Raw genomic sequence first — 15,656 nt, forward strand, 5'->3', positions numbered from 1 at the left:
CGAGCACTGCAGAGACACACGCAAAGACTGCAGTCGGCACTAAGACCTTTTGGCCTCCCTTATCTAAGTCTATACCCCTTCCTTCTAATCAGAGGAACATTTGGAAGCTGAGTGGCACTAAATATTGGGTCTCTCTGTGTAAATACAAAATATGCTTGTATCCAAAGCAGGAAAATAGATGTGATGAATAAAAGAAATCAATGATTCTTCCTGTTTCAGCTGGAAAAAATGTTACTGTTTCCCTCTCCTTACCCTGAATTTCAAAAGTAAAGGGAAACGCCTGTTATTTGCAAATTGTTGATTATAGGAGAGCTGTATTTCCCTCCTGCTATGTGCATTTGAACAACTAAATCTGTAGCACTCTGCCAGAGACTGTTTTAATTAGGCTTGTATCTATCATTTTCAAAGAACTTCCATCTCCATGTATTTCTGGCAGTTCTATTGATTAAAGGGAGCCACTTATATTGATTTAAACCTAACCTCATTAAAAATGGCTTAACTAATGCCGCTGACTTGCTCTTTGTTTTTGAGGAAGTTTCTTTGTGCCATGGTTCTTGCCGCTGTCTGCTAGGGCTTCAAATTGTTAACACGTGAATGATTATGAAATCATTAATCCAAATTCAGGAAACAGCTGAAAAAAAATACTCCAAGTGTTCAAAGTGTTATCGATTCCTATAACGGAAAGATATACCTGCTTTACGTCAATTCATACGTATTAAATCCATGTAAAGGACATAAAAGAAACACTATTGAACTGAGAACCTTATGATCTACTGACCCTGTTACCAGCAAAGCACCATACTTGACGCATTTATGTGTATGTATAACCACGCAAGGATCTATCTGCTTCTGCAACCCATGGTTTTCCTTGGGCTTCTGCAACAGCTCTTAAAAGAAATTCCACAAGCTCATGAAGCTTATTTCCTCTTCTGAGAAGAACAAACTCCATCTGTTCATGACATAAAAAGTAAATCCTGAAGTCAGTGTAGCAGAATAGTTAATCTACAGTCTTCCTATTTTGCACAAAAGCTGTGCAAGACACCACCAGCGAAACCTTCACCTAAGCTGGGTGAAGCAGCTTATCTGGTGATTTGATCGGCCATATACTCTGCAGTAAAATTTTTTCACTTGCTGCTTTTTTCCTTAGGTAAAGTGGAAGCGGCACTGGACCTCATACTGATCAATTCATTCCCTCTGGTGGGCAACTCTGAGACGTCACTTATCTGTATCACTTCCAAATGGCGTTCCCGTGAGTCTATCACAATAGACCGAGACCAGGAGGATGTGACGAACCAGCACCGGGAACCACTGGAGGTTAACGAAGATTCAAAGAGGGCAACCGCCAAAACAGTGGTGTGGAAGAGGGAACAGGCCAGTGAAACTATTGGAGCATATTACTGTGAAGGGAAACTCAAGGACGAGGTGACAAGGATACATACCATGAAGATGCCGCTAGGAGGTACTGTATGGTGGTCATGCATGTCACTGCTTGCAGACTGGCAGTTATCCCTGGTTGACACAAGTGGGCACAAACGTGGCTCCAGAGCAGGCAAGGCAGTCTGGCGTCAACAAAAATAGTCTTGGCTCAAGCCCGTGTTTTTTTTCTAAAGTGCAGAGACAACTGTCAATACCAGCCGCTAGTCATTTCCTCATGGAAGTTAGTCAGACATTTGTAGGTATTCTGCCTGTATCTGGCTACTGCCAGGAACACAAAGTCAGGTGGAAATAAGGTAGGTACTGGCCTCACTGAACCCATGAAATCACACATACTCCTGCACTGGGTTTTTCACATCCCAGACCCTTGGTTTCTAAACATGCTTCCATTTTAAAGTCTTGATGGGTCTGAGATGTAGATAGCTAAATATTGCTATCCTTTTTTTTTTTTTAATAAATGGGCAACCTAAGCCTAGAAAATTACTTCCTTGCCTAAGGTTCAGTAAAACTACAGATCAGCAGCATTGCATCTGCACAGTCTGTGTCAATATGAAAAAAACCAATCCAGCTCAACACTGGAAAGAAACTCCAGAGAAGTTTCCCAAAATCTAAGAAGGTTATTCACAGAAATCCACTATGGATTTCACTGTTGACTTGGTTTGGGTTTTAAGGCTACACACAATACAAAAAGCAAACATGGCAGGGAGGTGGCGGGATGAGAAAGTGGAATTTCCAAGGTCCAGCACTGTGGCCATTAAGATACATTTTCTTATATGCAAAATTTCGCTTCTCTCTGGACCTGATTAGACTTCTGGGACAAGTTCCAAAGCAAAGAGATCACCATAAACCACAGAAAAGTGTAAGAAATTTTGGCTAATTTTCTGCAGCAAATCAAGCTTTCAAAACGTCAGCCAGTTTTCAGTAGACTTCACTGTGTTGCTTATGTTTTGTGCCATGGCAGCTGGTCTGTGAGGAGACTTGACACTTTTAATCTTTCTTCATAAAGTTTTAGTAAGAGGAATTATCATTGTTGGTATCTCCTGGAATTATACAGCAAATTTAGAAAAGGATTTTTTTCATTTGTCTGAGCTATAGCTACTGTCCATTTGTTTCTTTTAGAATGGGAATGTTAGAAGCAAGGTGGGCAGGACAAGTGCATTTTTCTTTGGCTTATGCTTTCTCTGACCAAACGTGATCTTTGAAGGGTTGGACTAGACACCAAGAAAGCTCTGCAGATGCAGGCTGACAACTCCATTGCTTCAAAGGAAGCTGCAGTGAGGAGGAGGAGGAGATAAGAACACAGTCCATGCACAGTCAATGTAAGCCTGCCTGTAGCAGAATGTTAGTGGGCTGAGCACATCTCTGGTTGGCGTGTAGAACAACCTCCATGGGTGGAAGAGTGTCTTCTGAATCAATCAGTTTTTTGCACTTGGTAACGGTGGACCTAGGAGCAGAGAATTTAAAGTAATCAAACTTTGAGAGTTTCTTACGTGACAGAAGTTGTTCTAACCAGAAATAACACAACAGTCACGCCAGTGGTAGGTAGATTTCTTTGAATAATTTCTGGGTTTGAATCCATTTCTCAGATTTTCTCTGCAAAAGCTTTCACTGACAAAATTTGAGCTAGCAACTCGTGGGTGAAAGCGTATAATCTAATCAGACTAGATGGGTGAGAAAGAGGCGCGACAGAAATTCTCAAAGCTATTAAAGTGCACAGAAAGAGGAAGAGGAGGTCAGTGAAGGACTGTGAGGTTTGGCAAAGCATCTGTAGTTGGAAAACAGGCCTTTTTCCCCTTTACTGTTGTTGTCTGAACTACTTTTAAAGGCAAAGTGTGTTTTTCAATACCAAAAATTGAGCAAGAGTTGAAATGTGCAGCTTCCCATTGAGGACACAAAAGGTACAGGAAGGAGCAGCATTTCTGAAAATCCAGCCACTGTTTTGCAGACGAAGGGCAAGAAGCTGCTGAAACACTCAATAAGCGTTAATCATTTGGGTAGCCCCACTGACTTTAGTGGGAACTGTCATCTGCCTGACTATGTACCTACCTATTATCAGATATGCAGATACAGTGAAGATTTCTGCTGTATAATATGGAAAGATAAACAGAAAGATTCATCTTCCCGGTTTACTCTACACATGTGCCATTCTGAAAGTAACGAGTCCGTTCACCTGAATTCTTCATATTTTAGCATTAAGGTTACACATGTAATATTCATACATGCAATGAGAGGAAACAGATTATACTTTATATATATATATGAGGAGTAATGCTTATACTGTATACAGCACACGTATCTAGAATAGAACACTATATAGCCCGTTCTGCATCTAGTCAAATATAATTTATGTAATTTCTCTACACAATAAATGTGTATTTTCATATATATGATTGAGTTTCCCCCACAGAAACTCTCTAGAGCAGGCAAAGGGACAATAATGGAAATGCTAGTAACAGAGCGTTATGGCACTTGCACTGCAGCTCAGTTCATTATGTCTCTATAAGGAATTGGCACACTTAAGATGTGAAATCATGAAATACAAGTCACAATCTAAAAATACGCTGGAACTGAGCCCACCAGGGAGTGTGGGTTCCTTTCCATTGCAACAATACTCTGAAGAATAAGTCTTGTGGTTAAGCTAAACAACATATAAAGAAAAGAAAATGGGAATACAAAAGTTTAATATCTTGTTAAAACAATTAGTAATGCCTACTAAATTTGGTCCAAAAAACACTGCAACTAAAACACTTAGAATCATTTGTAGCTAACAATTCATTTTTGGGAAAGCTGTTGAATTTTCTTTTCCTAAATAGATCATGATTTTCACCATGCATTTGTTATTCATGAATAACTTCTAACTCGGGAGCTGACAGTTTTTGTTTGCCTGTTTCTAATGAGATCTTATTTCACTATTCTGTATTAGAATTCTCTGTTTCTCTGAGATGTAAGTTCAGTTACCAGTGTGTAGGTAACATGGCAAATGCTCAATAGATTCCCATGCATGTGCTTAGTAACATGCAGGAAGAATCCTGCATGGATAGCACTTACAAAGGAATGAAAACATGTGGCAGAAGCTCAGAGCCTAAACACTAGAACTGCACAAGGAATGGAAATTCCGTCCTGCAAAAAATTGTGAGTTTTCAATAGTTGTCTTATTTCCAATCTGAAATAAAACATTAAAATGTCAAAATTCTCAAGGAAATAAAATTCTGGGAGAGACATTGGCATGGATTGATAGAAATGTCTTCATTTTTACTCAAATTTTCTTTCTTTGATTTTACATCACATAACATGACAGAAACATTTTGATTTTTAATTAAAATGCCTTTCTGAAATTGAAGTATTAAAATGTTCTTTCCTCAAATATTGCAAGAATACTACCCTTTTTTTCCCCTCAGATTTTACAAAATAACATCGTGGAGGTACTAACACAGTTTCAGCCTCACGCAAACTTCGATGTAGCATCTACCTGCTCGTTTTTTACAGCTCTATTAAATATATAACAGAAAGTTAGTTCATCATTTTTTGTCTGCTTTCTGATCCTATCTCTGTGTATTTCTTTGCCACCAAATTTCAGCCACAGACTCCAAATTTGTCTTCTGCAACCATTGGTATGAACCAAAGTATACTTTATTGACAGTTTTCTAAAAATGAACCAAAAAAAAAGAGGCATGACTATAGATAAATGGCATTTTTTATGAATAAGTTGTCTAACCGTTCATACTAACTTGTGGATGTGTTCCTTAAGCAAAATATTCTTTGCGAAATAAACGCAACTTTAATAGAAATGGAACCTGTGCAGAGCCAACTAGGAGCACGAATGACTCTTCAAGGATTCCTTCCAGCTGAGGCTCAGGTTGCTCACCTTGCTGGGGAGGCAAGTGGCAGCAGAACCGAGCTCCCAGGAGCTGAACAAAAACAAGATGCAGGACGGAATTACCCAAGAGGAAGTTGCACAGGAGGAACTCCAAGGCTGAGCAGCCTCAAAAACAGAAAGAGAAAAGGGGCTGTTGAAAATCAATGCCTCGCTCCCCTGGGTGCTCTAAAAGGGAAAGTACAAAGGTGTAACATTCTCACTTAGATAAAGAGCTGAATAGTTTGGAAGTTAACTTTGCCTAATTTTAGAAGAGTTTCTGTAATTTTTTTTACCATACGACATATCAATGACAATATGGCATAAAAACTCAGAGATAAAAAAGGTCAAAAAACCTGAATTTGTCCTCAAAAAAACTCACTTTCCCTTGGAATTTTCCAACTACATGAAAGGAATCATCCTCGACTTCTAACTTCTTTCAAAGTAATGTTGCAATTAAAGTTATCGCTTCACTGGTTTCAAAAAGTACTGTTTCTTGAGATTTTTCTGTCCCTTCCCCAAACTTCTGATCATTTTTTCCAATAATAATGGTAAGGAAAAGGCAAAACTTTTGTGAAAATCCTTCTATCTACTACTTTCTTCTTTTTCTTAAATGAAGAACTATAAACAAATATATAAAAGCACTTTTCTGTTTAAGCAGAAAAATTAATTTTAATTTCCCAACTGGAAAATTGGAAAATATCACCTATCTTAGACAGTTCCTCCACACAGGATTTTTATTTTAATTAAGCCACATTTTCAGATAAGAATATTTTGGTAAAAGTACCACTGGCTGTGAATACGTTTTTTTCTTTTGTTCTTAGTGCAAGCCAACCCTCTCAGTATTTATGGAGAGCATGGTGAACTAACACAAGCACAGACCTACTCTATCTTACCGCATCTCCCCCAGACCCTGCATGACTGTGGTCTCCTGAACTATCTTGACTGTTCTGCATCATAAAGCTTAAACAGAAAAGATCTGAGTCACTCAGGGTGTCTGCCCATGACAGCTTGTTCCCTACGATACATTTTCCAGTACTTTATCCAGTCTGCTTTAAAAATGTCTCTAGGGATGAAGAAACTTGGGAAAGTGTTTTACAGGCAGTTGGAGCTCCTAGTTAGGAAGTGTTGCCAGTTACTCAGCCAAAATAATTTTTTTTTTTTTTAAATTTCATGCCCCAGGTTCTAGTGGCAGTTTGTTGTTTCAGGGTATAGGTGAGTCCTCTGTCTTTACCAAAACATACAGTTGAGGTTGCTGGTGATAAAGAGTCAGTCAAAATCTGAGTCAGGGTCCCTTCTCAGCTTTCGGCCCGGAGACCAGATAGGGACAATAACTGCTGCTATTTATCCCGTACTTCTGTCCTGTTCTGTTTTCAGCCTCATTCCACCCAGTGGCATTAACTGTTACAGCAAATAAGGGAGAGCATGTGAATATTTCCTTCATCAGAATGGCAGCAAAAGAGGAAGATGCAGTGATCTACAAAAACGGTAATTAACCTTTCTCTCTTCTATTTTCTCTTCCTGCTATCATTGTCTTAGCCAAGTGCCATGTAGCTGTTTTAAAGTCATTGCTGATGAAGTCCATGCTGTGCAACTGGAGAAGACATAATTCCTCATGCATTTAATGTTCCCTAAAGGAGCCATTTGCCATATCAAATATATTGAGCTGGCCTGTTTCTCTTCCACGAGAATGCGAAATCCTGTTTATACCTTTGCTTTGTTTCTCGTTTTCCTTTTTGATTTCCCTCTATATCCCCTCATATATTTGCCTGGCTGATTTTAGCATCTTTTTTTTCTTCTTTTTTGCTGTGCCACTGTAAAGGGCTAGTTACTGCATCTTTCTTTGCATTTCTACTGCTTTCCAAGTGCATACCTTTCCTCCTTCAAATGGCTTTTAGAGGCCACTTAGATTCCATGGTGCTCTTAAGGCTAAGAAATTAAGCACTAGTAATCTGCTATTAAAAGGGCAAAACTGTCAACAAAATCTAATTCTTATTTCATTCAACTACAAAAATTAGTCAGGTAGTGAAATTTATGACACCAACTTTTCTATCTAACATGACACCTAAATCACATGTAACTCACTGTTCAGCTTTGTGTTGCTACCTCTTGACACTTGGAAATACAGGCAGTTTGCTATCTACCTCCTGTAGAAATGTAGTAAAATACCAGTCACTGAACTCACAGTGCCTTCATACTTAATCAGAATGTTAGACCTCAACAAATTATAGCTGTGGAAAGCACACATAATGCACTGGTCCATCTTTGTCAACTGACAGTCTAGCTTACAGTGAGCTACCAGGAAACAGGGAGTAAATAGAGCAGGATGAGGTAAGGAAGAGTCAGCACACTGCAAAAGAAGCCACGCAGTGGGTCAGCCTCAGCCCCAATTACTGAATACTTGGAGCACTTCTCTACAGGCTGGAAGAGAAAAATAACCAAAAGGTGTCTTTTAAAAAGGCTATATACAAAGCAGAGTTTCTTAAAGACCTGTTTCTTCGCTCTTCAGAGATTCAGCTATGGCAGCGCACAGTGGAGAAAGTTTGCCGTCACTTGTCCTTTCAGGGTCCCCAGGGAAATTTTGTGATCTCCTGTCAGCATTTTCTCACACAAGAACCAGGGAGCAGGATTATCATGGGTCTCAGGGGGAAAGAGCAAACTTATTATGGCATGATTGAGGGGGACTGCGAGCATGTGTGAAATAATGGAATATTTAAAGACAAAGCCAAACAGGAGAAAGGGAGGGCTCAAAGTGAATGGAAAAGGAACAAACGTGAGAAAATGGGGTGGGAGGCAGGCAAAAGGTGCAACTTGCAAGCTGCAGGCCAGTACACTGGTATGGGCCAAGCTCTGCACTACAGTTGGTCTGATCTTATTAAACTGGATTCCTAATTATTCTTCAGCATAAGTGTGGTCTCTACCGGGTACGCATATGTATAATTTGCTAGTGACCTTCAGGCCAGACTAGAAGGCACAACAGGTTTGACTCCTAGTAACTGGAAACACATGCCCAGGGGTCAAAGGGTCTTGTACATCTGGGGCCAGCAACCAGAGAGACTAAGTGTCTAAGGGCAGTTATGGCAGGGACCCATTTCTGTGTGCACCTGTGCCTGTGTGTGTGCATGAGTGACACTAGTGAACTTCAAGCCAGGCTAACCAGCAAGTAGGATAAGAAGTCTGAGAGACAGCTATTAGAGAGACTGTAGGTCCAGGCCAGCTAAGACCCTTTTTTGGTGTGTGAGTGTATGAGATCTGCCAGCAAGCCTGACTAGCTGGCAAGTGAGAATAGGACTGGGGGTCTGGGTTGTTCACGTGTACGTGAGTCCCGTGTGCATACGCAGTACCTGTAAAGGCACAGTTCTGCTGTGTGGGTCTATCGGTGGTGACTTTGTCAGTGAAGTGTGTGTGAGCATGTGCCTGTACGTTTTGGTGACAGCTGGCTGGACCTGGCATTAGCTGACTGCAGTAGGCTTGCTCTAATAGACTGGGGACCTGAAGTCCACTGCATGCAGCTTCTCTTTGACAGCAATCAATGTTCAAATGTTGTTACTTGGTGATCCAGAGGATGGGAGAAGACCAAATGCTATCACCTTACTTACTGACCAACTACAGCAAACCTAGAATAACATCGATAAGCTCCCTTCGTGAAAAAAATAGAAGAGACAGAAACATGTTAAGTCTTGAAGATAAGAAGGGAAGAAAAGATAAAGCTGTGCTGTATTCTTCCTGCTTTAGTCTGTTGAGTAAATCTTTGTGCTACTCAGATTAAATAGGACTTGGCTGGCATTTGCTATTTGACTCCTTCCAGCCACACTAGGCTCCTTGCAGATGGTCACCCCTCATTTCAGGGAAGGCCAAGAAACAAAATGAACACTTTTAACCACTTGGCTCTTAGCAACATTCCTGTAAAGCAGTGCTGAACTTGAAGTAGTTTGTCCCATTCAACTACTAAATCTCCTCAAAATCTGGCTTCCTTTTTACTTGCACCTCTCCAATTATCAAAAACTAGTATAGCTAAACAGCTGTCAGCAAACTCATAACTAATAAATAGATTCTGCTCCTTAGCTCATCCCAGCTGTCCTTCCTCAGTAACCAATGTGAACTCACTTCTGTCTATATAGGGTGAACGACTTCTGTCTGTTGTATCTGTGTGCTCCTTCCCCAGGTTCCTTCATCCACTCTGTGCCCAGGCATGAAGTGCCGGGGGAGCTGGAAGTCTCCTATCCTCAAGTCCAACCACAGGATGCAGGGGTTTACTCTGCCAGATATATAGGAGGAAACCTCTTTACTTCTGCTTATACAAGGCTTATTGTAAGACGTAAGTTCCATTAATGTGTGCTGATGATTAATTGTTTAAAGTCATAAGGAATCTGAAATGAAACTTACCCTGTGCCCAAATAAGGGTCAAAATCTTTCTTGGCATAAGGTGGCATCAGATTATGTCAGAAAAAATTTTTTCCCAAGGATCTTTGGTACAAGCTCATACTGATTTCAGCAGCTGAGAGGGAAAAAAATTCAGATTAAGGTTCAATTCATCTAAGCTATTGCCAGGACAACTAGCTCTTTTCTCAGCATCTCAGCTTTTCAAACAGCAATTAAGCATGAATGAAGAAGGTGGCACTGGGTGTCCGATGAACATGAGATGTGGGTCTGAGCACAAAATAGGAATTTTCAAATGTCTCTGTTCTCTGTGGTGGGCTATATCCAAACCCCATTAATCCTAAGATTTCTCGTCTTTAGCATACATTACTGTAATTTCAGAAACTACCCCAGCCTTAGTTAGCTCTTAAAGTTCACCTCCCAGTGGATGACAGGACCGGTTTACAATGCAGGCGGATACTTTGCACTAAGTGTTCTACATGTCTTGTAGCTTGTGCTGCTATGTCCATTTTCATCAGATATAAAGAAAATTATATTCTATTAACTTGGATAGAAATATAAAACTGATATGTAAAAATAAATAGCTGTTCAAATATCTTACATTATAGAGAAAATGTTTCCAATGGTAAAACGTATTTTACTTGCTAACGTCCACAGGATACTTCCAGGAGTCACAAATGAATCAATATAATGCCCCAAATCCGGATTTTGAAGCTATTGCCACCTCACTAAATGAAATGGCCCAAGATCTGTTCTCTGCTCTAGTGCCAAGCTACGCAGCAGAAGGCTTATCCATAAATTCTGGCCCCTGCCTTGAAAGAGGCTTTTGTCTTGCCCATCCTGCCTATTGGGAAAACTCCTGGGGCATAGCCTGGGATAGCAGTAGGGAGCACGCTAACAATAAAGAGAATGGATGGTTATATGCCACTGCTCAAACATATGTCCTGTCTTTCTTTGAATTAGTGGTATAGACATAGACTGATGATTTTTAGCAAACCTTTTTTTTTAAGTATCCACATGTAAGAATGTCATTCCGGGAGAAGGAGGAGATAGAGCTCCATGCCGATTCATTAAATGGTTGCTGAAATCTGAAAAAGCTGATCCAAGTCTGGTTTGCCACTTTTACTGAGCCTGCCTCAGGACTTTCCAGTTTATTATCTTCTCAGTCCTAGCTTTACACTAGAGGAAGTCATGAAGGTCAGTTTCTGTGATGTAAGAAACATTGTTACAAATCAAATACTGAAAATTACCTTGCAGCTCCCACTGATTTCAAAAGCAGCTCAGAGAATTTTGCATCTTGTCGGGATAGATTAAGTATTTGCATGATGAAGTCATATATACTTGCTTAAAGTTTGAGCTCTGCTTCCATGAAATCAGTATCAAAACTCTTACTGGCAGGATTAATGGTAGTAGGATCTTTTTAAATTGTGAAGTGAGAAAGAAAATCGTGACAGGTATTGAAACAACTGATTGCTCTTAGTCCGTTTATTCCAGAAACAGGTCACCACCAGTTGATTGATCCTTCTTATAAACACCCAGTGAAGACAGTAAAGATACAACAGATGTGAATCCGGTCTAATGAACTTTCAAGAAAAATACTGTTACAGAAAAAAATCATGTCTTGCCAAATGCTGTTACAATGCCAGTGATGCCAAGCTTGGTTCTGCTGGCTTACTACCAGCACAACCAGCTCCAGGTGAACCTTTTGTAGGTCTCAGATCCCTGCTACAAGAATAGAAATCTTAAATATAACATCTTTGCCAACTTCCAAGCTTGCTCTTCCAAACTAAAAAAATCTAGCTCTAGTTTCAAAAATGGATGACTTTTTCAGTTCCTTTCTTGAAGATGTTACGTAGTATTATTGCATACTATGCAGTGGTTCTGCTCCAGAAAAAAGGGGCACTTCTACAATGAAAAAAGTGATTCCTTACATTAGGTCAGTCAGCTGGGGTTTTAGGGGGTCCATATGGGTCGTATTTTTATGTATTTTACTGTTTGTCTTAATTAAAAAGAATTTTACTACTTGATTGGTTACTGAATAAGAAGACAACAAATATGTCATTATATTTTTGCATAAAAGGATGTGAAGCTCAGAAATGGGGCCCTTCCTGTAGCTCCCACTGCCCTTCCTGCACAAACAATGGCATTTGTCATGAAGATACTGGGGAATGCATCTGTCCTCCAGGTTTTATGGGAAAAACATGTGAGAAAGGTAAGCAAATATTATTTTCACAGATTGCTTATTAATTTGTTTTCAGCAGCAGAAGTTGGCAGATTATTTAGGGAAGCATCATATGGAGTAGCCTTGTTTTACTCTTTGTAGCTAAGGCATTTACAGCTGGTGCTGGAGACAGAACAGCATTGGGTGAGATGAACCCTGAATTAGTAAGGCTGTTCTTGTAGTTGTGATTTAACTTCTCCCCCTCTTCTCCTAGCAGAGATTATATTGCCAGGGAAGATGAATGTTTCCAAATCTTCTTGATCAATATGCACTTGGACAGTGTGCTAGATAATCTCTTCTAGGCTCCCTTTCCCATGAGAGACCAGATGATCCCTTCCAACCTGGGCTGTTCTATGATCCCCATGAAATCAGTATGCTTGAAGCTACTGACTGACTGTTAAATGCATGGTAGAATAGGAGATCTTAAGGACACACTGGCACTGGGAAATGAAGCCCTGTGTTAGAGATTCCCTGGCTATTTCTGAACAAGCTGCTAACATGCTCACAGGGTGACTTGTCTCTGTAGGAACATATCAACAGTATATGTCTGTCTGTGCATATCTGTGTCTGTGACAATTAGTTTGGATTCTGGAATAATTACAGCTCTGATCTCTCCAAGCAACTTTTGGGTCCAATGCTAAATATGTGTCCTAATATTTTGACTGAATTGCAGTGCTGAAACTACTAGAGCTAAGCTATTGGAATAGTTGACATCTGAACTACTCCAATGCAGCACTGATCCTATCAGAAAAGCAAAACCTTGAGTTTGGCATTCATATGCACTGACCTCTAAGAAGAATATTTGGTTTCCATGGCACTGTTTGTCCATTTTATATTAAAAATGCTTATAAAAAGGTTTTACTGCTGAAGCTCTGTTCCCACATATCCAGAGCAATGGGTGCTTTGCTGATGTATCCTCACATGGGAGAAAGTTATGCTTGTTTCTGCTGCCTGAACTTAACCATTAGTGCAGCCGTGCCTCAAGTAGTTATGGAGGTTAATATATCTGGCACCTGAATGGTAAAAATGCTATTTTTTATTTTAATTCATGTTTTCTGTTGTCTAAAGCTGTATCATTAGAAGCATTAACTCTTTTGTGGATTTAATGCTGTTGGGCTATTCTTTCCCTCTCTCCCTTCAATAGCTTGTGGAGCCAATACATTTGGCAAAACATGTGAAGAGAGCTGTAAAGAAAACCATGGCTGCAGAAACTATATGTTCTGTCTACCAGATCCATATGGTTGTTCTTGTGCCACAGGATGGATGGGACTGGAATGTAATAAAGGTATAGTAAAAAATATGAGGAATGGTGAAGAGTCCTTAGAGTGCTGCACATAGCAAATACAGAAAGGAACTAACAGACGAGAGTAAAAGACAGGATTTTTACACTAAAAGAGGGATAATAATATTTACCCGTCTCAGAGGACCATGTCAAATTCTCAGAAGAAGGACATACTAAGTTAAAAACTATTCAAATTGTTCTGCAAAATGAATTGATGTTCTACTGAGACGTTAAAAATCCTCTAACAACTACAGTCCTGCTGTATTTCTACAAGTCAAACTCAGCAATTCGGTGCCAAACATATATCCATTGCTGAGCAATATTAAGCATAATCAGCCTTCTTCACGTCAGTTAGACTGCAATCTCTTTGGGACATGAAGCACATCTTCCTCCATGAATAAGTGCCATCTTGTTCAATGGTGACATAACACTGGTGAAGCCTTTGGACACTACCACAATGCAAGTGAAACAACAGTGGCGATTGAAGAAGCTTCCACACTGGCATCTAGTCTACAAATGACAGGCATGGATACAAATGCGCGCTACTGTCTTGACATTAGTGTGTTCTCAGGATGCTCTGTGGATGATTTAGTATTAATACATACAGTTTCAAACTCAACCCAACAGAGGGAACTAAACCTTACTGGAGAATTGATGCATGAGATTGAAAACTAATAGAAGACCTTTTCTGGTACCTTTAAACTAACTGGAAACATATGTACTTGCAGAATGCAAACCTGGTTTTTATGGGTCGGATTGCAAACTCAAATGTAATTGTCACAATCGAGGGACATGCGACAGATTTAAGGGCTGCATCTGCTCGCTTGGATGGCATGGTCTGCAATGTGAAAAAGAAGGTAAAGCAAGGTAACACGGTAAATGGCTTTCCCCAGTGTAACTGAAACAGATCTTCACACCGGTACAGCATTTCCACTCCAGGCTGGTATCCTTGCTCTGCCAATTACATTCCAGGGTCCCAGACACTTCTGTACATTTTTATTGCAATGCAGTGTTTTTAAGCCTCTGCCCCATATGCTGCATTTAGCAGGCCAGTATGCTACCATTTCGTCTGATTTTGCTTTCATTAGAGGTAGATTTGCAAACGTTACTCCATAGGATTTGACACTGACCTTAATATCAATTACTGACAGAAGCTGCACATCCTACCTGCATGATCAGCTTTTGGATAGGCTCATGGTACTTTACCATTACCTACCTCTTATTCATCTGCATACACTCCTATACCATGTGCCTCATGATCTGAAATTGATGACTGAGACACCAAGACAACCCCAGAGTTTAAAACAGCTCTGTCTCTCTGAGAGACAGTTAAGTTTGTAAAGCTGAACATACCTCATTCAGAATCTCTTTGGATTCAGGCAAGGTTCACACACAGTATTTTATAAGATGCACTCAGCATCTATTAATTCTACTTGATAAATGAAGTGACAAATCCACTTTAACTGTAAAAGCTTTCGAGCGCAAAAACAAGCAGAGAAATAAAACCGTGATCCAACCAGCCAAACTATACCATTGTGATCTGACTGCTCTTATAAACAGACAAAATGGAGAGCAAATAGATACTATACATTCAGTACAAATTGTGTGCATGATTTTGCCATAGCTAAACTGTCTGTGCTTAGAATGTCAGTGAGAAAGAGAGGGGAGGGGAGCAGAAAAGAAAGAAGAGTGGACACAGGGCTTGTTCCTTCTCACATGATATTTACACTGGTATAACAGTGCTGACTTTGGTAAGCATGATCCTGGCGTATGAGTGAAGGGAGAACCAGACACCTATGTTGCCTATGCTTATTGTATGCCTAAACCTGTTTTGGTGCTGTCTTTTTAAAGTTCTGTTTGAAGGCTGACATTAAAATACTATATATCTTCTGTAGGTTCAGCAAAAACCTCAGATAGAAAACTTACTAGATCCTGTAGAACTCAATTCTGGCGTCGAGTTCAAGCCTTTTTGTATAGCAACTGGAATGCCACTTCCTAAATCTGAAGAATTTAAACTTTTGAAGCAAGATGGAACTGTCCTAAGGGTAGGCTCCTGATTAATTGCTTCCTATTATTTCTGATGTTTATATTGACTTTATTTGTAGTTAATGAATTTTAATTTTCAGTTTATATTGACTTTATTTGTAGTTAATGCATACTATGTTTTTCAAGCATAGTGTGAAATTTCAATATTCTGAGATATCTCGTGAACTTATGAACAGGAGCATATATGAAACTATGGAATTGACCATCGTAACCCTTTTTATTGATATCACTAAACTCTAGAAGAATTTCTAAACTGTGAGGAAGTGTCATGGGAATATTCCTAAATGCCCACATTTTTTGGGCCCTGTACGTCTTTTGTAATTTCAGCCTGCCCTAATTGTTACCAGTAATCGCTCTGAAGCCATGTTTACAATTAACCGAATCCAGCCCCGTGATACAGGAACCTGGGTCTGCAGTGTGCAGACGGTAGCAGGAATAGC

General features: G+C 39.8%; 1 protein-coding gene across 1 annotated transcript in view; it reads left to right on the forward strand.

Annotated features, from left to right (window-relative positions):
* Positions 1-1,114: 1,114 nt before the first annotated feature.
* The window catches only part of TEK (TEK tyrosine kinase, endothelial), a gene marked incomplete at its 5' end in the record, with an annotated part of 26,398 nt that continues 11,856 nt past the window's right edge, over positions 1,115-15,656 (forward strand). The window contains 8 exon segments of the mRNA XM_009581614.1: positions 1,115-1,459; positions 6,665-6,775; positions 9,453-9,605; positions 11,748-11,879; positions 13,033-13,173; positions 13,899-14,032; positions 15,066-15,215; positions 15,544-15,656. The exon segment at positions 15,544-15,656 is cut by the window's right edge and continues 50 nt beyond it. Of these exon segments, the coding sequence (XP_009579909.1) occupies positions 1,115-1,459; positions 6,665-6,775; positions 9,453-9,605; positions 11,748-11,879; positions 13,033-13,173; positions 13,899-14,032; positions 15,066-15,215; positions 15,544-15,656 (1,279 nt within the window).

The sequence above is a fragment of the Fulmarus glacialis genome, unplaced genomic scaffold (genome assembly GCF_000690835.1).
Source record: "Fulmarus glacialis isolate BGI_N327 unplaced genomic scaffold, ASM69083v1 scaffold3350, whole genome shotgun sequence".
NCBI lineage: Eukaryota > Metazoa > Chordata > Aves > Procellariiformes > Procellariidae > Fulmarus > Fulmarus glacialis.